This window comes from Dromaius novaehollandiae, chromosome 14 (genome assembly GCF_036370855.1).
Source record: "Dromaius novaehollandiae isolate bDroNov1 chromosome 14, bDroNov1.hap1, whole genome shotgun sequence".
In the NCBI taxonomy this organism is placed as follows: Eukaryota; Metazoa; Chordata; class Aves; order Casuariiformes; family Dromaiidae; genus Dromaius; species Dromaius novaehollandiae.
Window position 1 is genome coordinate 72,983 of NC_088111.1, and position 20,359 is coordinate 93,341.

Here is a 20,359-nt window from a genome sequence, read left to right on the forward strand (position 1 = left end):
TACTCAGTCCTCAGCGCTGCCTCGGGGAGGCCAAAATAACTGCTAACGGTCATTAGCCATACTTACCCTAGTTACCCGTGCCAGAACGCCTCCTCCTGTAGCAGTTCCTGGTGATATCGAGGGGCCGCTGCATTCTGGCTTCCTTGTTTCATCCCGTCCCTTCGGTATTAACCGCAAGCAAACGCTCGTCCGTCTCTTCTCCTCGTCAGCATTTGCTGTCCTTGGTTCCATCTCTGTAAGGAAGCGATAAACTCGCGTTTTACTTCCAGTGAAACGCTTAGGTTTATGCACGATCTTTTTCTCTTTACCCTGTTTTCTTTTTCCCCCTTTTTTTTCTTTTTTTCTTCTTCTTTTCCTTAAGGGAAAGGTCTTAATACGGCACTTTGCACCATACGTTGCAGGGTAAACGGTCTGGAAACGTTACACACAGCAATTAGGGCTAGGTTATTAGGCAGGCGGGCACGTCTCCTAATACCTTCCTAACGCCATCTTCCACAAAACCTTATTTTTATTCCGCTTCAGTGTTATCGTTACTGTTCGCAAACCCTCGTAGACGCGCACTTAACGGACAACTCTCTCAGTCTTTAACTATGTGGAAGAATGACAGCCCTCAATTTGCCTGTCTCCCTTTCAAACCTATTACCTTTTCGAGACAGCTCCTAGCTTCCTCTTACTCTTGCATGCTGGCCTCACAGGCGACAACCAAAATGAACCACCGGATCCCCAGGTCTTGCTGCTTCTCTTCGAGATGTCCCCCTTCGGTGGGCTACCCTGCCAAACAAACCAAAAAGACTGCCGAGGCCACGAGGGTACCAGATTTTCAGACCGCTTCTCCGAGGCTTTCGGGGTGACTGACGTCACCGCTTCGCTTCACGTTACTCACAGCTACCTTCGTCTATTACTTAGGGCTAAACCTGTTTCTATTTGCAGAGGGGCTTGTTGCTTATTTAAACTTGACATATAGTCCATAACCTGCTCTGCATGCTCCCTAGTCCCTTCTGCTTTCGCAACACTTGTGGTAATTCAAGGCGGTAATTAAGAGTCCCCATTGTCCCATAGGCTGGAGCAAGACATTGCTGCTGCTCTGAGGAGGTGCCTAAAAGCCATGCTGTTTTCTCTAGCATCACTGGGCTTCCCAGAGCCCATCAGTGTTCTCTTAGGCTTTTCCCAAGCCTTTTAGGTTTTTTTAGGAGAGTCCTTAGCCTGCCATTTTACGGTAATGTTCTCCTTCAGCATACTGCATGTGGGAGATAAACGGACAGCACGCCAATCAATATGATTAAATGCTGACACTTTATTAAGCCCAAATAGCATCTTTTATATGCCTTAACAGTGATCCCGTGACTCAAACTATACAGTGATTGGTACATGTTCATTTAGCACGCACATCTAAACAGTATATGATTGGATAGCATTTACTGTCTTCGAGGAGGCAAAGAAATTACCTAAGCCCCTAAGTTTCTCACTGAACATCTGGGAGTTGTTTTTCCTGGGAGTTGTTTTTCTCCTTCCAAGGACAGTTTCTCACCACATTGCATGCCCTCTAATAACCTTACCAGTAGGCCGCAAAACCTACTTTCACACTCTTGCTATTAGCATTAGGGCTGGATTGCTCACATGTCCATTTTCCTCTAGAAAATCCTCCACAACTGCACAGCACGATTATCCCAGATCAGCCACATCTCGCACGTAAAGAGGCTCCGGAGAGCTGGCTTGGAAGAAGGGAGAAAAAAAATCTGTTTGTCATCTGTGCATCCACCCCTCAACACTCTCCACCAGAAAGTGCTGTAAACACCCTTTTCTCTAAAGCGGGACTGGGTCAAGGGGGAGACACAGATCGCACCCCATCTTTATTAGAACACCCCACTATTGTGGGGACCCGGTCTGGGAGGGGTTTTAGGATTGTTTGGGGCTTTCGGACAGAGTGTGGGGGAAGGTCTAGAGTCAGTGACAATGTTGCGGCAGGGCTTGGAGGCGTTTTGGGGTCCGTGGGGGTGTTGGGGCAGGATTTATGAGTGGCTTAATGGCTTGGGGGGGGCGGCTGCAGAAAGGGTGTGACTCTGCAGGGCTGTCAGGGCAGGGGGTGCCATCCCAGATGCACAGTAAGCGCATAGGGGTGCCCTACGTGGCTGTCAGCTTTGCGCGGGGAGCCACTGGTCTCCCACCCCACCAGAGGAGAGCAGGAGGAAGGAGAAGGAGGGATCTACGAGCTTGCAGGGAACGCCAGAAGAGGCGGCAGGGAACTCACCAAGGGCGCTGTATCCCAGAATAGCGGTGAAGGACCCCGCGTCCCAGATGAGAGGACGCATCCGGCTGCTGTGCCACTGCTGGGACATCCAGACCCCCTGCGCAGCGTACGAGTGCCTGGGGAGACGTCAGAGGCAACGGCGGACCCATCGACACATGCTGCACCGGGGAAGCCTGTGGCTTTGGGGCAGCTGTACAGGAGAGAGCAGGGCTCAGCAGGGGGTTCAATCGGTTGGTGTCCGGGTCAGCTGGTGCCTGCAGTCTGTGCCCGGGGGTGGGGCAGGTGTCAGGCTGCCTGGGAGTGTCTGCCTTCTATCCATCTTCTTGCTCACCTAGCTGCAATTCTCAAGTAAATAACTTGGGGCTGCACTAATCGTACCCGACTCAAGTTGACCTTAACCCTGTTTGCTCCAGAGGTTTTAAACTTCCTCGTGACTTACCAGCACGCCTGCCGCAACAGGAGCCGTCCCTCCGCCGACGCCATGCCCCAATCCGGCCCCAGGCCCGCCTGCCCCCCCCTCCCTCCCCCGCTCCTCCAGGCTGCGTCCGCAGGGGCGAGCGCACGGCCCGGCCCGCGCTGGGGAGGAATCAGGGCCCTACAGGCGACACACGGAAAACGGAAAGGCAGACCCGCGGTCCAGCAGACCTTGCCCTGCACTCCCGGCGCAGCGCGGCGCCGGACCCAAGCCCCCCCTCCCCTCGCCACGCAGCCACGGCCCCACCGGCCAGGACACAGCCCCACGCCCGCGGCCACCCGAAGGCACGCGCTCGCCTCACCGGGGCCCCCCATGCTCCACTCCTGGCGGCCTCGGCCCTCACTCGCCTCCGCCGAGCGAAAACGCCCTCCCCGCTCGCTGCCATCTTGCTCCCGCCTGCCGCGCATGCGCCGCCAGCCAAGGGCGCGCGGCCGCAGCGGGGGGCCCGGCGCTCGCGCACCGCGCATGCGCCGGCTACGGACGGCGCGGGACGGGCGGGGGCAGCAGGAGGAGCGGGAGCGAGGCGAGACCAGGAATAGCGCCCTCGCGTGGTCGCAGCGCCGCGCTGCAGCCGGCCGGCTCCCGCGCGCCAACCGCAGCCCGCCGCGGAACCGCGGGGCTCGCAGCGAGCGCCCCGAGGCTGCTCTGCCCGCGCCCGAGAGCGCGGCGGGGATCAGCGAGCAGGCGCTGGGGCTGCCCCGGGGAGAGAGTGCCGCAAAGCGGCTCCGAGACGGCACTGCCCGTCCCCGCGCCCCCAGAAAGCACCGAGAAGGAAAAGCCCTCTGCACTCCCGGTCCGTGAGCACCGGGCAGCGGTGACGAGCGCGGCCCACTCGCTCACCCGTTACCGAAAGAGTGGAGAGTAGCGGTGAACACGGCGACTGGCACTGCACGTGTGTGCGACGGCTGCCCGCAATGTCCTTCGTATGCGGAGGTGGCCCATGGTGGCTGCAGTACTGGCGTGTCGACACACCCGAGGGCTGCAATGAGCACGGGAAAGCCAGTGCGCATGCGCTTCTCTTTCGGGCGCAGCACTACCTTTTGGACACCAACCTGGCCCCCCCCGGAAGCCCAGTGCCGGAAGACTACCACTCCCGGCATGCCGCGCAAAACAACATGGCCTCCCGGAAGCCCAGTGCCGGAAGACTACCGCTCCCGGCATGCTGCGCAAAACAACATGCCCCCCCCGGAAGCCCAGTGCCGGAAGACTACCGCTCCCGGCATTCCTCGGAAAACAACATGGCCGACCGGAAGCCCAGTGCCGGAAGACTACCGCTCCCGGCATGCTGTGTAAAACAACACGGCCTCCCGGAAGCCCAGTGTCGGAAGACAGAAGTGCCTTCGACACGCGAGGGCAGCGGAGCGCGCTGCGGGACGTAATGCGCACGCGCGTCCCCGTTACGGGGGCATTACTAGTTTGCCGACACGCGAGGGCAGCAGTGAGACCGGTGGAACGCAATGCGCGTTCGTTCGGAACACCTACAATACTTTTTCGTCACGCGAGGGCAGCAGTGGGGAGGCGGTATGCAGTGCACATGCGCACGGCACACGCAGTAGTGTTTTTTTCGGCAGGCGAGGGCAGCAGGCAGCACTGCGTAGCTCAGTGCGCATGCGCTTGGTACACCTGCAGTACTCCTTTTTAGACATGCGATGGCAGCAGTGAGCATGGCGGAACGGCATGCGCGTGGGTATACCCTTGAGCGTAGTACTGGTTTTTCGACACCGAGGAGAAGCAGTGACCTCTGCTGCCCTGCTTTGGTGACAGGCGAGGACAGCAGTGACCACGGTGAGTCCTGTGCGCATGCGCGCCTTCCCTGGGTGCTGTACGTCGCTGGGTGCCGTATCGGGCTGTCATCACCGAATGGCAGCACTGAGCCTAGGTGGAGTACTGCGCTTGCGTTAAGCGCCTGTCTGCAATATTACTTTTAAGTCACTTGGGCAGCAGTGAGCAGAGCGGTGGCCCTGCGAATTCGCGCTCTGACTGGCTGCAGTACTGGTGTGTCATCGCACGATGGCAGCAACTACCAGGTCGGCCCCAGTGCGCATGCGCGAGTCCGCTGGCGGCGGTGCTGGGCGTCCGGCGACGGCCGTTCCCCGGCCCCCCCCTCCCCCAACCCCAATCCATCTGTTTGCGCCTCCCCGACCCTCTGGTGCCTCCCCGCTGGGCTCCTCTGCCCTGCAGAAGGAGACCATGGTGGGGACCTCGGATGCCCCAGAGGCGATGGCAGCACCAGGCACAGCAGCGCTGAGGGGTGTCGGCAGTGCCGGGGCCCAGCGCCCCGGGGTGGGGGGGGCGGGGGGCGGGTCGCTGGGGCGCCCCAGTGAGCAGCTGGAGCAGACCTTGGGGGCAGCAGGGCTGACTGCTGCCTGCAGGCAGTGCCCAGGGGAGGGGTCCCAGCATTGTTGGGGCTTGCCTGGCCCTCATCTTTTTTATGGCAAGCGTGCTTACAGCCGCTTCCGTCTCGCTGGGGGAAAAAAAAAAAAGTGTCATGTCCCTTGTTCCAGCTCTGCTCCTGACACCTTTTCATTAACTTGCATTGCAGTCTGCTGCTACCACAAAAGTTATGGATATGCTGCTGTAAGAAACGCAACCCTCTTACTCAGGCCAGATGGGAAGGACCCTTTATTTCACTCAAAGCTTTAACCTGTCTTCTGTCAGTTTTCTGTTTCCCCAAATACAGTACCCATATAATGATCTTGGGGGGGTTGCACTAACCCTCCCATCAGGAGCCTCTTCCTCTTTCTCCACTCTCTAGGTCATCTCAGTAGCTAATCCTCCTCTTCTTATCTTGGCATGACTGGAACACTGGGCTATTGACTGCTCTCAGCTGCTTCCTGCAACACCACATTAGTGTTAGAAGCAGATCCACTGGGACATTCACTACTGGGTTAGAAAGGTGTTTCCTTTATTTTGTTTTTTTTTTTTTAAAAATGAAACAACAAGAAGCAAGGTCATTCCTGGGAAGAGCATATGTATATTAACAAGCACCACATGATGGAGGTCATGCGCAATGACAACGCAATCTTTGCTTTACACACAGTTATGCCAGTAAGACAGTTGAAACAAATGTCCACATAAAAAGATGAACTGTTTCTCAAAGAGCATAAATGACAACTGGAAACAGCAGCCTCTGAGACAGAAAGACCCTGTAACCACCCAGTACTTAAATCCAGTTCACAAACCCAAACAATGCACACCAGCGTATCCAATAGGCTGAAACAGTGCGAGGAGATTCCCCTCTCTTCTTCCTAGGCAAGGAAGCTAAATATTAGTTTCATTCAAAAAAACAGAATAATAATTTTGTAAAGGCCACTTGGAGGCAGATGGCCCTCAACTGTTTAATGATGTTGCCATGGAAGTGACTGCTCCAGCAGATTTTAGGATCTCCATTACTGAGGATTTTAAACAACTGCCAACACAGATGCAGGAAATGGCTTTATTATCACACTTCAAGATGGGAAAAATTTTCAAGACACCTACCCCATTTCCTTTTCCTATGTACTCCAGTTCTCTCAGATATCTAATCCAACTTCCTTGTTAGATACTCATTAGCTATGCCCAGCTTTTGTGGTATATTCACTTTAAATTTGCACAAAAAGGTAGTATTTCAGTAACAGCTGTGATAATAATGACTTTGCATTCTGTAACTGCGTACCAAGGCGCAACTTCGGCCCTGGAAATTGAAGACATTTCTGCTCTTCATGTCTCCTGGGGAACTGTTAGGTGTCCCAGTTATATCTTTTTAAGCATGGAAAAGAGGAAAGGTGTGCTTAGCTGTGAAACTCGGCATGTGGGGACTCTTTTTTGCTGCATTAGTATGTTTTGAAAAGCACTACTCGATACATCTGGCAACTAGTGGGGAGTCCCAGTTTTGTGCAATCAGTACTGCAAGCCACCAATGCTTCCCTCTACTCATTTCTGAGGGTCAGCGGGGACTAGTTTTAGGTGCTTTTTCTCCCCCTCCTTTCTTGCCATCCTCCTCCCCCATTTTTCAAACACACATTTGCAAAGAAAAGAAACATACTATGAGACATACTGTGAAACAAATGTTGTAGAAAAACTCTACTTGTAGTAATTTAGTACAGAGAGAGCCTTTATTCTCTCTCTCACCCCCCCACCCCCCCAGCAGCTGCAGGGGAAGCATGTCCAATACACAGATCAGGCAGAGGCTTCCCTGATTAGCATAAGTAAATGACTTGTATGCAGTTCTTTTGTTAGTACAGTTACTATCTAACACTCTCTTGATTGGCCATATATACAAGGCAGAGAACAAAGAGAATGGAAGTTCTTCACTAGCAAACTCTGCAACTTCTCTCTGGCTTTATCCAGTTTGAGTCCTTGGCAAGCTAGGCAGGAGTTGGAGCATTTTATACAAAGCTCAAGGTTTCTTTCTCTGCTCTATCTTAAGATAACGATTAGTAAAACAATTTAGTCTTGTCACTATTGTTGATTGTCTTTTACTTCCACATATATGCAAAAGAAACATACTAACCCTAGGCTTTAAGTGCTGTAAGAATAGTCGTATCATTCTAATAAAATGCTTTCAATTCCCTAATATTTATATAAAAGACAAACCTGTTTCAGAAGCTTTAGAACCATGTGAATGTTAAAGAAGGTCTCTGATCCTAGGGTTCCCAAAGCAGAGTCTCAGACGCAGAGTATCACAAACTCATTTACTGTAAGTGGTACAGTGGCAAATGACAGCTCGAGCTGGGTGCCTCGGGAGAGAGACCCTGAACAAAGGAAGCCCTGGGCAATTACAACTTTACAATCTAAGTTCTCCACCCCTCACGCGGTAGTTCAGACCAACAGTAATATTCAGGTCTGGGGTCTTCCCATTCCTTATTGGGTCTCATCATTGTCCCTGGGCAGGCTGTTTCTTTCCTTAGCTTTACTGTTGCGGCTTCTGCTGACGGATGTAACTTTGTTCCTTATTAGGTCCCGTTGTTGTCTCTCAAGGTCCAGAGCAGATAATTCCAGACCACAATAATTAACACCACGCCAACAGTGAGAGGAAGCTTTGTTTCTCAAGGTCCTGACGCCTTGCACAGGCCTTATTTCAAAGTCTTGACAGCCTGCCTTTCAGAGTGTGAGACACAAGAATACAGACTGCTTGAAACATCCTTATCTTTCCAGCCTGAACCAGCTCTGGGGACCTCTTTTACTGGACTAGGTGAAAGTTCTTCGTGTTATCTGAGCGTGGCCTAAGGCTTCAGCAAATTTAGCCACTCATGCCAAGTAAGTTTTATAGAAGTTGTGCTAAGCGGCTAACTCTAGACAGTCCCAGTCCAATATTCTTTAACAGTGAATAACTTCAGTTCTAAAGTTAATTGTACAGTGCCAGTACTAATTCACTGCTATTGTCTAATCTGATCCCTCATTACTTTTAAGTGCTTTGTGCTACACACAGATGCTGTACACAGTATACTCAAACCACTTATGCTAGAAGCTTGAATTGGCAAAACTCATTCAAACAATCCTAAACGCTCTACAGACATAATTACCCAAAGGCTGCATAAAAAAGTAATACATACTTCTTATTGAGCTGATTTGCAACCACTAAATAGACAATGGTCTTAATGATTTAGGACTTCTAACCTCTTGGCTTTATAATTGTTACAGAAAGTAAACAGCCAGAAGAGCTGCACTGTTTCCTTGACAGTCTGCCCAGTTTTTAAGATTAAACAAGTAAGAAAGGATGTTTGCACAGAGTATGTCTACCACACTAAAGCATGAAAAATATCAGTGTTCTGATCTTCTTTTGCAGTCCTGCAGGCAATAAGCTAAGAAAGCTTGTTCAGTTTGTAAAATATCTGGGCTTTTGAGCAGTGATCACAGCCTGCAGGCTGTTGTTCTGTGAAAAAGACTACTGGCTTGATCTCCCATATGCCATTTACCTGGCTTGATTACTACAGCTATTAGGAATGAAAGTACACAGCCTTTTAAAAAAGCCAAATACTGTCTTTTAAATTTCCTCAGAATTGTCATTACTTTTGATAGTTAGCCACCTTCTTGCAGCAAGCTGCAAGAACTTTAAGACAACAAAACATCTTGCCTTCAGGTCAGAACTTTCTGCTCCCAGGACTTAAAGAGACACCACTGTCCAGTAAAACTTGTACTAAACTTTACAGCAAATCACAAGATGCTTTCTCCCGGGGCGGGGGGGTCTGACCATTGTATCCCCTTCACCTTCACTGAGGCTTTTCTTAGTATCATATTCCAGTCAATAAGCAAACTAGCACAATCAGTGTTTTAATCTGCTCTAAATGCTTTTCTAGAAGAGAACAATATAAAAATAAGGTATTACAGCATTTAGTCTTCATTACACATGCTACCCTTGTGCCATGTACCTAATTTACAACATCAATAACGTACACTTTTCATAATAAAGTTCAAGGAAGGAAAATACACTCAAGTATGACTGTTCCTAAAAAGCTATGACAATGGGGCTAGGTAACAAACCTAGATAAGCCACTACTCACTCTGAGCCTTTGGCTCCCAGCGCTTTCAATGGATGCAGTCAAAGACGTCTTTGCCACATCCCAATGGCAGCCCCCCCCAGCAATGTCTGCAAGCATACTACAGATGATATTTGAAAGGCAGAAATTCTGCACCACCCTTAAGTGCCAAATGCATTGCTAGATTAAGACAAACTGCTGCAAGCAAAATGCATTTGCACAGAAGCCACAGACCTTTTCACATGGTCACAGAGATGTTTAGGTATTAATTCCTATTAATTACCTCTGGGGCTATAGGCTTATCCAGCTTGAAAATGATAGAAATGGACAGTCAGTCCTCACTCGCCTTCACATAAGAAGGGGAATGCAAACCACTGTTGTAACACTTCTCTGAGAGACCATGTGTTACTGAAGACATGTTGTGAAACCTCTGCAGGACCTGAGGAAAGGTTTGTCTCTAAATGTGAAACTGAATCTGTAAATTGATTTTCTTCAGTAAAGGCAAAAAACCAGTTACCTCTATAACTGACAGCAGCTTGTTATCTTCCTGTGACTTACCAACAGCCTTGGGCATGCATACTACATAGGGACTGTTGCCCTGGGGACTTCACACTGAAATCTTGCTCGAGGGCCAGCTCACCTTCCCACACCTTCAGGCTGCCTGTGTCTGCAAGAGCGAGGGTGCACATGCCAGCCACTTTGGGAAGGAACCTCAGCTGTAAAGGTGAGAGGGACATGGGAGTTGGAGAGAGGGATGGGGAGGGAGAAGAATGAAAAGGGAGAGGGATGGAGAGGCAGACGAAGGGATGGAGAGAGAAAGAGAGGGACAGAGGGCTAGATAGTGAGACAAGGAGTAAAAGAGAAGCATGGAGACCCAGACAGAAAGGGAGCGGAAGAGAGGAAAAGAGGGAGGAAAGGCTGGGGGGGGGGGGGGGGGGGATAGAGAAGGAGGGGAGAGGAGGGTAGCAACAGAGAGCTGGATGGGGTCATGGAAAAAGATGGACAATGGAGACCTGGACAGAGGAATAGGGAGCACAACTTATATAAAACTTGCTTAGCATGAGGAGCTAAATTTGCTGAAGCCTTAGGCCGCACTTAGATAGAATAATGAACTTTTACTTAGTCCAGTAAGAAAAGGGCCTCAGAGCTGGTTCAAGCTGGGAAGATAAGGAAGCTACAAGCAGTCTGCATTCCTGTGTCTCACACTCTGAAAGGGAGGACGTCAAGGCTTTGAAATAAGACCAGTGCAGGGCATTAGGACCTTGAGGGACAAAGCCTTCCCTCACTGCTGGGGCAGTGTTAATTGTTATGATTTAGAATCACGTCCTCCTCCTCCTCAGGACCTTGAGAGACAACAGTAAGACCCAACAAGAAACGAAGGTACAACTGTCAGCAGAAACCACAACAGTAAAGATAAGGGAGAAAAACAGCCATAAGGAGTTGTGCTAAGCGGCTACCTCTAGACAGTTTCAGTTCGCTATTCTTTAACAAGACTACCCAGAACCACCCTGACCACTTCAGCCCAACTCACCTACAAACATGCAGGGCTCCCCCCACCGGCATGCCCCAAGCCCACTTGCGTTTCATCTCTCCAGACAACCTGGTGAACACACATCCTGAGTACTGTACACAGTTCTGTTCTCTGCATCTCATGAAGGACAAAGTGTTGAGTCAGAAAAGGCACAAAAAAAATCAGGTATAAGGTGAAGCTAAATAGGCTGCTTATGATATTAAGACCTCTTTCTCCACTGAAGCCATAAACTTCAATCCCTATATTTGAAATATCCTAATATGATTAGGAATGCACTAGTTAGATTCCAGGGGAAAACATACCTGTAAAAATTTGATTGTCTGTAAACACAACACAGCTCAGAAATAAAGATCAAAATTTTATTTGCATGTTGATAATAAAAATAATTCCATGACTTCTGTAAATCATTGCATAAATGCTCTAGTGTAAAAAAGTTTTAACAAGTGTTAACAATTTTAAACAGTTCACTACAAGTAAATGAGTATGCATTATAAATAATACGTTTTGTATTAAGAACAATTCCATTCACAAAATCATCTCTCTCTGTGCACTCAAAACATTAATGGCTTCCATAAATTAATATGAGTAAAAATTCAATATTTATTTAAGGTCTGATGCTGACCACAGTTACACAAATATATTTTGACAGTAATAATATTACTACTTATATTTAATACTAGGATACTCTGAATGGCAATATGTAACAGAACAAATGTGTCTTTAATAATCCGCTATTCAAAGAAGAGTAATAATAAGCCTATAACATGCAGCTTGGGATCTGTCTGAAATTAGCTTTCGGTTACAGCTCGTAACTGTAAAAACCCTGAGAAATCACAATTTTAATCTATTATTCCTCAGGCTAAAACAATTATGACAGCATAATGGCATTCACATTAAAAATTACATTCTTACATAAATTAACATGAAACTTTGTCAAATACCAGAATGAACCTTGAAAATCTACTTATTTTGGTTTTATATATTTTGCAAATCTGACAAATTACCACACTGTATTCTCGCTAAAATATATTTTTAGTGTATCTAGTTTCTAGATAGTGTATATAACAGAAGGACAAATACTTATAAAGGTCACGTTTCCCTTCTGTCTTCTTCCAAATAGTCATCTCTAGTCAGCTGCATATATTTTATTATCCTCTATTTTAAAATTAAAGATACATATTAATATATTTGCTGTTGACTTGTTTTAATAAGATACAGGAAGCTTTGCTAATAATTCCTCCTAAAAAGGATTTTGTGAAGAACTATAGTATTTTCATGTGAATACTACATATGGTTCACATGATTTCCAAAGGTTCCATCTGTAATTGTAACAAGCTACCCAGTCTGAGAATTTCACTCACAGGTACATTTCTTTGGTCTGTGTTTTTTCCTTCTTGACCAAATAGTTTGATTTAAATGTGTTAATTCAGCGCAAGAGAAGCGTACAGGGAACACCTGCAAAATTTTCAGTAATGATATACAATAGGACACACTTACATCCTTATTTTCAAGATTCATCATTGTAAAATACAAAACATACAGCTGTTTAAAAAGCAACTGACTAAACATACTTATTAGTTGATTTCCTCTAAAAATGCAGCACATATAAAATATGAATGTCAATCTGATTATTCACTCTGCAAGTGCTGTTAAAAATTGTCTTTTTTTGGTGTCACGAGATAAGGAAAATAAAATCCCCTATTACTACAAAAAAAGACAAAAGAAATAGCCCTAGGATCATAGGCAGATGCACTAAAATACAAATGAAGAACTATAAACTTTGACAAGACAGCACAAAACCATACTTCCATATCTCTTAGGTAACAAATGTCACAATGTTGCATATGGCCACAATGTGGACTAAGCCGGCTTCCTCTAAAATACCAAAGCAAAAGTTTTCACTAAGATGTTTCTAAAAATTTTTGTTAGCACAGCGGTTGCAGAATGCTGTTCCAAACTGTAGATGAATATAGCAGACTTGTTTCCAAAACCAATTGCTTGTTTGAAAATATGTAAAATAATTTCAAACTATAATTACACATTATTCTTTGATTTGGTTACTGTTTAAAAATCTTACATAATTAATTTTGCTTTAGTCCAAAATGCTGTTAAGGTTCCAAAATCAGACGTTTTCATATACTGCACAAATGCAAAAAGACATTAGTACCTACAGCTAAACTTGGTGATCGATGCTCCTCTTTTAAAAAGTTCAAAGCTGGCTGCACCTTTAAAACAGAGAAATACCTTATTTTAGGACAGAAAACTGTGGTTGAAAATGCAAGTACAGTCTAATTTTATACTTAATACAAAACTTTGAGAGAAGCGGTGTCAAAGTCAGTGAAATCACATTACTAATCCCAACTTTGATCTTTATTTAAAATGTACTACTACGATTTTCAGACAACATTTTGAAACAGAAACAAGTAAAAACACATTTAAAATTTTATCCTACTTCCCCTTTCTCAAAAGGTCTTTAATGTTTTTGCAGACTGACATGTTTTAGGAAAGCAGCAATGAGTCTGTACATTTAGGTATTACATCAGATATGTAGCTTTTCTTTTCTTTTTTTTTTTTTTTTTTCCTAACTCAAGCCTTTGTATAAAGTGCACAAAAACCCAATGGTAATACAGTGATTTAATTACTTTTGTCTTGGGCCCTTTAACACTGACACAATTCTAAAAGCTCTACTTCAACAACAATAATAATTTTGAGTATACACCTTGGGCTTTTTTCAGCACAATGGAGCTTTGAATAGATTAACTCTTTGCTGCCTGTGTGAACTCCTTGTACTGAATACATAATACAGAGATACAAATTGTATAACACAGTAGTAGGTCATTTCAATGTAAGCTGTACTAGTATCGCACCTGTATTTAACAGGAAAAAGAACAACATAGGCAATTAATTCCTTTTAAGAAAAGTAGCAGTATACAGTGTTCACATACAGGAATTACTTCTCCTGAATTGCATATTCCCAACTATCAGGATGAAATAAGGATATTATCGTCTTTTAAAAGAATCACTGTGTCGAAGTGCCACTGCCTGATTACATGTTTAATTAATTTTGTAGTACCATTCAAACGTGTATTACTTTGTTATTGAAAAAAAGTATATCTTTAAACATTTATAAAAGTAAGAGATAGGCTCTAATTATCATCAAATTGTTCAATACAAAATTAAGCACTAGAAACTATTTGCAAAATCTCTTTTTTATGTCGTTTGCCATTTAATAGGGTATTTGGCATAGGCACTTGTTAAAAGTCATCATGTATAACGCATCTGCTCCTGATGCATACAACGTAAGTTAGGGGATGTACAAAAAGTTTAAGACTGCAAACATCCACACTGAGGGAAATATGCAGGTGCACAGTTGTTTACTAAAACTGATCTGTTTGAAAACATATGTGACTCACTGTTTTTCTCTGGTACATTTATAAATACGATAGTGTGCAGTTATTGTAAACTGTAAAAATTCTAGGTAAGTTCTCTTTTCTATTTAATAGTATTATGATTTAACAGTAAAACTTTGTGAAATACTTTAAATTCACAGTACACATATAAAGCTTCATATTATTGCATATTGAAAAAATAAACATAAAAACTAGAAAGCAGCTTGAAGCAATTTATAACACATCCTCTAACAAGAAACCAACAATTAAAAAGTGCTTTTACATGAATCAGAGTTCTTCAAATAACCAAATATAGTGTTAGACCGATTTCAATATACTGACTCTGGCATACCACGCAGAACAGAGATGGCAAAAGGGCCATTTCTGCTGTTGAGTGTGTTGTTACTGTATCTACTCCTTGTTAATGGAAATAACAAGTATAAACACTTAATTCAGGCGTTATGATAAGATTTATACAAAGTGACTACAGTGCAAAGGAACCCAAGTAGCTTGTGCACTAGGAATGTAAGTGAAAGTTGAAAAGACTGGGACATGGTTGGGGGGAATGAAAGAACCTCAAGATTATAGAACCTCATCAAAATTGTGAGGTTGATATGTAAAGGCAAGCAAACCTTATTCTCTGTCTTAAAACAACTAAGCTGATCATACCAGAATGGAAATCAGTCTAGCACTATTAAATGGATTACTGTTGAAACAGTTCTTATATAAAATACTAGGACATAAAATATATTTAATTCATGAACATGATATAAGTTATATAAGTACTATGCCTCTATGTTACCACTGATTTTTTTTTTTCTTGCAACAAGGACATTCTTCTTGTTTAGCTGCACAGTTGTCACAAAGTACATAATGCTGACATGGAGGCAGGATGATGCTACGATCACCTTCTTGACATACAACACACTTCTTTGATCGAAGCTGAAAAACCACCTGTAAAAAGATTACTGCACTCAGTAAAAAATGATTCCAAAGTATACAGTCACGGACTAGCAGCTTTACGCTTAGAAGTCCCAGACAAACTTCTAATTTAACAACACACAAAAGGTGATGTTTTTGTTTGATGAATAGCCAAACTGAGAGCTGGGAGAGCAGAGTATGCATGAGCAATATTTAGAGTAGCAGCTGGAGGAGTACCAGTGCATTTAGAAAGGAAAGTATCTAGGACAGACTCTCCAGACTAAAATTTGCCTGTGTAATTGGCATTAATGATACAAAGGATACAAAATAATGATTTAAAGGAGAGGAATAAGCCTTCGTTATTGTCATACAGTCTCTTATTTTGGCATTTTAAACCACTCTTACATTTTTTTCTTGCTGTGGGAAACATTTGCATCAAGACCAAACGGAAGCTTCCCAAATGTGCGATACCTTGAATAAAGCTACCGATACAAACTTTGGGGAGGAAGCTACGACTGCAAATAAATTGTGTCCGTGTGATGAGCCATATCAACCCTATCAAGAAACAGGAAGAACTGAAAGGCATCCAAAAGCCATGTTAACTTTTGAAAAGAGAGGCATGGCTGGATTAAAAGAAGAACCTGGAACGCTGTGCGTGGCAGTGCCTAAAACAGCAGCTTTCTGCTGGTATACACGTATGGTATAGGAAACCCGAAAAAACGAGGAGCTGGAAAGGCTCGTCATGGTTCTGTTCACACCTGCCTAGTTGAGATGACTTTTATTTCAGTATCTACGGACTTTGTTGATGAGAGATCATGGGACTCTTCTACTCCTCTTTAGAATTCCTCAGGAGAAAAACAACAGTGTTCCCTAACCCAATACGAAGTCCTATAATCATACTTGGGAACAGGAGCCTGGTAATTAGCAACTACTTTCTCGCCAAAGACTTAAATGTGTTTTAGAGTCTTCTAAAGAAAGCCTGGCCTTTTTGCTTATACAGATGGCACTGGACAGGAGGTCTGCTGAGACAAAGATGACACTGCTGAACTCAAATAGGTACTGGAGTATGGCAGACTGTTCCAGTAGTAAAGGGAAGTAATTTTTGTCTGAACTGTCTCGTTACAGCCAAAACAAAAGAGCAAGAATTAGCATCACATGTGGCATCACTATCTTTTGAGATTGCAGGGAAGAAAGCAGTGCGGAATCAGGTTGTGCTCAAAAAGGTTTGAAGCAAGAACCAGCCTTTTGGTACCTGGATCAGTGAATGGTCAGTATTATCTTCTTTGTCATACTCATAGGACAAATGGCATCTGACCTTCCTAGCTTTGAGAGCCCTCAGAAATGCCCTCAAGCAGGCAGCCAAAGAGCATCTTATCCTTCGGCAGGAATTACACCTGAATTTCAGAGGTGTCAACTGATTTGATTGTTGCACCACCTTGAGGTTGGCAGGGGTGCCTCATGCAGCACTAGGAATTCCCTGCTGACAGCATGAGGTTGATGGTAATAGGGCAAAACTTGGCAACAAAGAATATTTTATTAAGTAAGACTGGGAATCTGGGAGCCCTGATTTTCACAGCAGTCAGTAATCAGAGAGGCTTGTGGCTAAGAGACTGACTTTACGATTGCACGGTTGAGACACTGGCTCCAGACTTTCAGCCGTCAAAGCCCCATGTCTCTGTTTCTTTGACTTTTCAGCTTGCTCTACCAGATGAAGCCAGTTAGTTTCAACAGGTCAGATTACTGGATGTCAGCATTCCAAAAGCTGCTGGACCTTACAGGTGGCCTTTCTGGTCTAGAACATCTCAAAAATGGCCATAGGGCCTACACAAGAATCAAATCTGTCCACCTAGTAATTTACCAGTTGGAGAGTCATTTAGGCTGTTCCAAAAGAAAATCAATAGCCTCAATGTAAGTCAGGATCAATCCTGACAAAGAAGAGATAGGTTAGTCTAGACTCAGTCTCCGATAACGGAGCGTGAGAATGTGTCAACTGTTCTCTCAAGGAGAAATTACTGTAGATAGATAAGTTTTGTCTCTCTGCTTGGGGTGAGGGGGTTTAAATCCCTGAAGATCCTGCATCCAGCAATACTGTTGGTCTTCTTGAAGCAGTAGAGGCACTCAAATGAAAAATCAGATACTGGAATATGCATCTCACAACACATTCATGCCATAGCTGGCTCTTAGGCCATGTACAGGAGGTTTAAAGAGAATATAGAAGAAAAGTCTGAGTCCAAGTGCACCAGGCCAAACTCCCAGCAATGCTGGAGCCCTCGAGATCACAGTTAAAGCAATTAGTAAAAATGTTGTGCTTCTCTGAAAGGAATTTAAAAGAATCAAAAAGAGGAGAAGCAGACACGTATGGGAAAAGTGAAAGCAAATGCAAGAGAAAATTGAGATCTGTTTCAGAAAGTAATGCAGCCATAATGAATACTCTCCCTCAGGCTGGTTGAGAAAAAAACAGTAGTATGCAAGCTTGTTGCAGCCTCTGGACCCACATATCAGCAGACTGGGCTACAGTACTCCTGTGGCTAACAAAAAAGCTAGTGAGAAGGGTTTTCTATTTGTTGTGCACAGTTATCCAAAATCCGAAGGTCCTTGTGCACTCTCATTGGTACAGAATTAATCATTTTCAGCTAACGTGTACTTTAATATGCTTTGGCTCATCTATAGCAGTATGCCACTAAGATGATTAAGGGCTTGGAGCATCTGACATACGAGGAGAGGCTTAGCTGGGATTGTTTAGCCTTGAGAAGAGAAGGCTCAGGGGGGATCTTATCAATATGTATAGTGGAAGTGAGTAAAGAAGATGGAGCCAGACTCTTCTTGGTGATATTCAGTGAAAGGGCAAGAGGCAATGGGCACAAACTGAAATACAAGGAATTCCATTTAAACAAAAGAAAAAAAAAACTTTACTGTGAGGGTGGTCCCTCACAGGACCAGGAGCAGGATGCTCAGAGAAGTTGTGGAGTCTCCATCCCCAGAGATATTCAGAACCCAACTGGACACAGCCCTGAGCAGCCTGCTCTAGCTGCTCCTATATTTGAGCTTGGACTAAATGATCTCCACAGGTCCCTTTAACCTTAATAATTCTATGCTCCAAGTCTGCACTGGGCTCTCTGACTAAACAAATTCCTAGTAGGGAACCTCAACACCTACTTTCTAAATAAGCAAAAAACATGCAAGCATTATTATCTATTTAGGTAGTGGTCAATACACTGGGGTTAAGAGCTGGTTTTAGATCTCTCTTGAAATCACCCTAAGAATTCTTGTGAATTATTTATCATTTCTTCTGATAGCTGATCACAGAATTAGAAGAATCCATTGTGTTGAGAAATCCAAACCACTCTAGAAAAGAAAGACTTTCACTAAGAGCAGTGTCACTGTTTGAAATGAAACCTGGCATAAATATCCTATTGAAGGTTACTGAGCTGCCAGTTTAAATTAATCAAAAATAGTTGCACAGATGAAGAAACTCACCTCATCTATTGTTCCTAAATCTAAGCGCAGTCGACTTTGTAAGGAACGCAGCTTTGGTAAGGATACCTTTTCTATATCTCCACAGTTTTTCATATAAGATAATGTAGTAGATAGACAAGCAGCAAATTGCTCCTTCAGCTTTTTTAATTTACTTTCCACTTCCTCTTTCTTCTGAAGAGCAAGTTGTTTGTCAGCATCTGCCACATTAGCACGTTCTTTTGCTTCTTGAGCCTCTTTTTGCCATGCATCACATGCCTGGGAGAAAAAGATTGCAGAATATAATAAAGATATTAAAAAAGTAAAAAACAGAAGAACAAATTCAAAAGTCTTCAAAGAGGCATGTAATGTCTAATTTTAGACATTACGATGCACTTGCTATCACTTTAATGCTTTTCCATACTTATCCTGCTCTCTAATTATAAACTCTTCTTGTTTTGTCTTAAACTAAATTTTATGTGTCATTGTTGATTGCCTGTACATAGCCAGGAGCCTTTTTGGAGACGTATAAATAAAACAAATTTTAAATGTTCAATTCATAATTTCATGTCAAGAGACATCAAAACCTGTCAAAATTTGGCAGAACTATTTAACTGTTCCTTGGCACAGAGAGAACAATATGAGTGGAAAGAAAGGACTACAGAAAGTGTGCACTACACTGGCAGGTATCAACAACCTCAGTTTTACTGCTGAGATAGCTGGACAGCATCCAGGCACAGTATACAACCCTAGCTGCTGGCAAGCCACTTCTTTTTTTGTGTGCTTACCATCTGAAACAGGTATGGAAAGGGAGATGATGTCCCTAGCTACTTAAACATTGAGACAGGTTGCTCTTCAGCACTATCCTGAAGCTAATTGTCCTTGTCTAGAGAGGGAGATCAGCTTGCAGAAAATGAATTTCTCTTTACTGCTCAATTTCCTTTACGCCACTAGCTCATTTCGGAGATGGAAAAAAACAGCGTACATGATTGATTAATGTGACAGATTGTAACAAAACTCTAGGTCCAAGGATAATGAAATATATAAAATGGAAGAACAGTAGGAGATATATCTTAAAAATATATATAGAAAATTTAATATTACCATAAATTAGTGTACCTGTTTTACTCGTTGCCAAGAATCTTCCCATTGTTTTATTTTTCTTTTGGCATGATCGAGTTCCCGTCTAACTTGAATTAGTTCGTTCCCACTGGTGCTTGAACTTATTGAGGGGGTAGTGCCACTGCTCAGTACTGGGGATGGACTAGGAGAGAAACTCCCTGTTACAAAGTCCCAAATGCTCTCTGTAACACCATTTAAACCTGTCAAACAAAGGCGGAAAAAAAAAATTAAACATTCTGCACATGCTGCTGCTAAATGTTTCACATGCAGAATTAACTAAATGCACTACATATGCAAACTGTATAATTTTAGCTGCAAGACGCGTAATGTTATTTCACTATTGTCAGAAATGTGACAATCCAGAAAATATTTACAATATTTTAAACAATTCAGCAAACTTTTCACATCCTTTTTTCTTGCTGTTTTTAATGAAAAAAGTACAGTCCACCAAAAGAAAAGGAAGAGTCAGAATTTATGTCTATCCAAAATTTTTTGCTCCCCGCATCTCTGACATCATTTCAGTTCTTCCTCTTTCTCTTTTTTGTACTGTCCTTCAGATGCTATAGATAAAATGCATTCCTGCTGCCCATATGCAAACTATTACATTTTCCCCCTTTCAATTCTGTAAATATCTCCCTCTTACAAGAACTTTTCCCCTTGCTATTATTTCCTTGCTTTTCTCTCACTGAACTTTGTCCCACATACCACATTTAAATTTCAGATCTGTTTTTGGTACTGTTAACATTTATAATAACTAAGCTT

The 20,359-nt window shown here is 44.0% G+C and overlaps 1 protein-coding gene and 2 long non-coding RNA genes across 13 annotated transcripts in view; 1 reads left to right on the forward strand and 2 right to left on the reverse strand.

Moving 5' to 3' along the window:
- LOC135329909 (uncharacterized) overlaps nucleotides 1-3,812 on the reverse strand; it is a 54,883-nt gene extending 51,071 nt beyond the window's left edge. The window contains exons 1-5 of one of the 4 annotated variants that reach the window (XR_010391538.1): nucleotides 3,564-3,811; nucleotides 2,249-2,438; nucleotides 1,577-1,712; nucleotides 644-771; nucleotides 67-233 (exon numbers count right to left, since the gene is read on the reverse strand). This is a non-coding gene — a long non-coding RNA (uncharacterized LOC135329909). Of the gene's footprint in view, nucleotides 1-66; nucleotides 234-643; nucleotides 1,713-2,248; nucleotides 2,439-3,563 lie in introns of all 4 variants that reach the window. The other 3 variants (XR_010391536.1, XR_010391537.1, XR_010391535.1) reach the window with 3 other exon arrangements.
- A 216-nt stretch (nucleotides 3,813-4,028) lies between these two features.
- On the forward strand, nucleotides 4,029-19,799 carry LOC112991420 (uncharacterized). 2 transcript variants are annotated; one of them, XR_003261293.2, is made up of 4 exons: nucleotides 4,029-4,508; nucleotides 7,662-7,961; nucleotides 9,746-9,905; nucleotides 14,932-19,799. It is a non-coding gene; the product is annotated as an uncharacterized LOC112991420 (long non-coding RNA). The 2 variants fall into 2 exon arrangements; XR_010391539.1 differs by lacking the exon at nucleotides 14,932-19,799 and adding an exon at nucleotides 10,522-10,912.
- UNKL (unk like zinc finger) overlaps nucleotides 11,058-20,359 on the reverse strand; it is a 62,206-nt gene continuing 52,904 nt past the window's right edge. For 5 of the 7 annotated variants that reach the window (XM_026113886.2, XM_026113885.2, XM_064519953.1 and 2 more), the window contains 4 exons: nucleotides 19,595-19,797; nucleotides 18,500-18,754; nucleotides 14,904-15,055; nucleotides 11,058-12,937 (listed from right to left, as the gene is read on the reverse strand). In XM_026113886.2, the coding sequence (XP_025969671.2) occupies nucleotides 12,922-12,937; nucleotides 14,904-15,055; nucleotides 18,500-18,754; nucleotides 19,595-19,797 (626 nt within the window). In that variant the 3' untranslated portion in view covers nucleotides 11,058-12,921. Of the gene's footprint in view, nucleotides 12,938-14,899; nucleotides 15,056-18,499; nucleotides 18,755-19,594; nucleotides 19,798-20,359 lie in introns of those variants that run through there. The other 2 variants (XM_026113884.2, XM_064519951.1) reach the window with 1 other exon arrangement.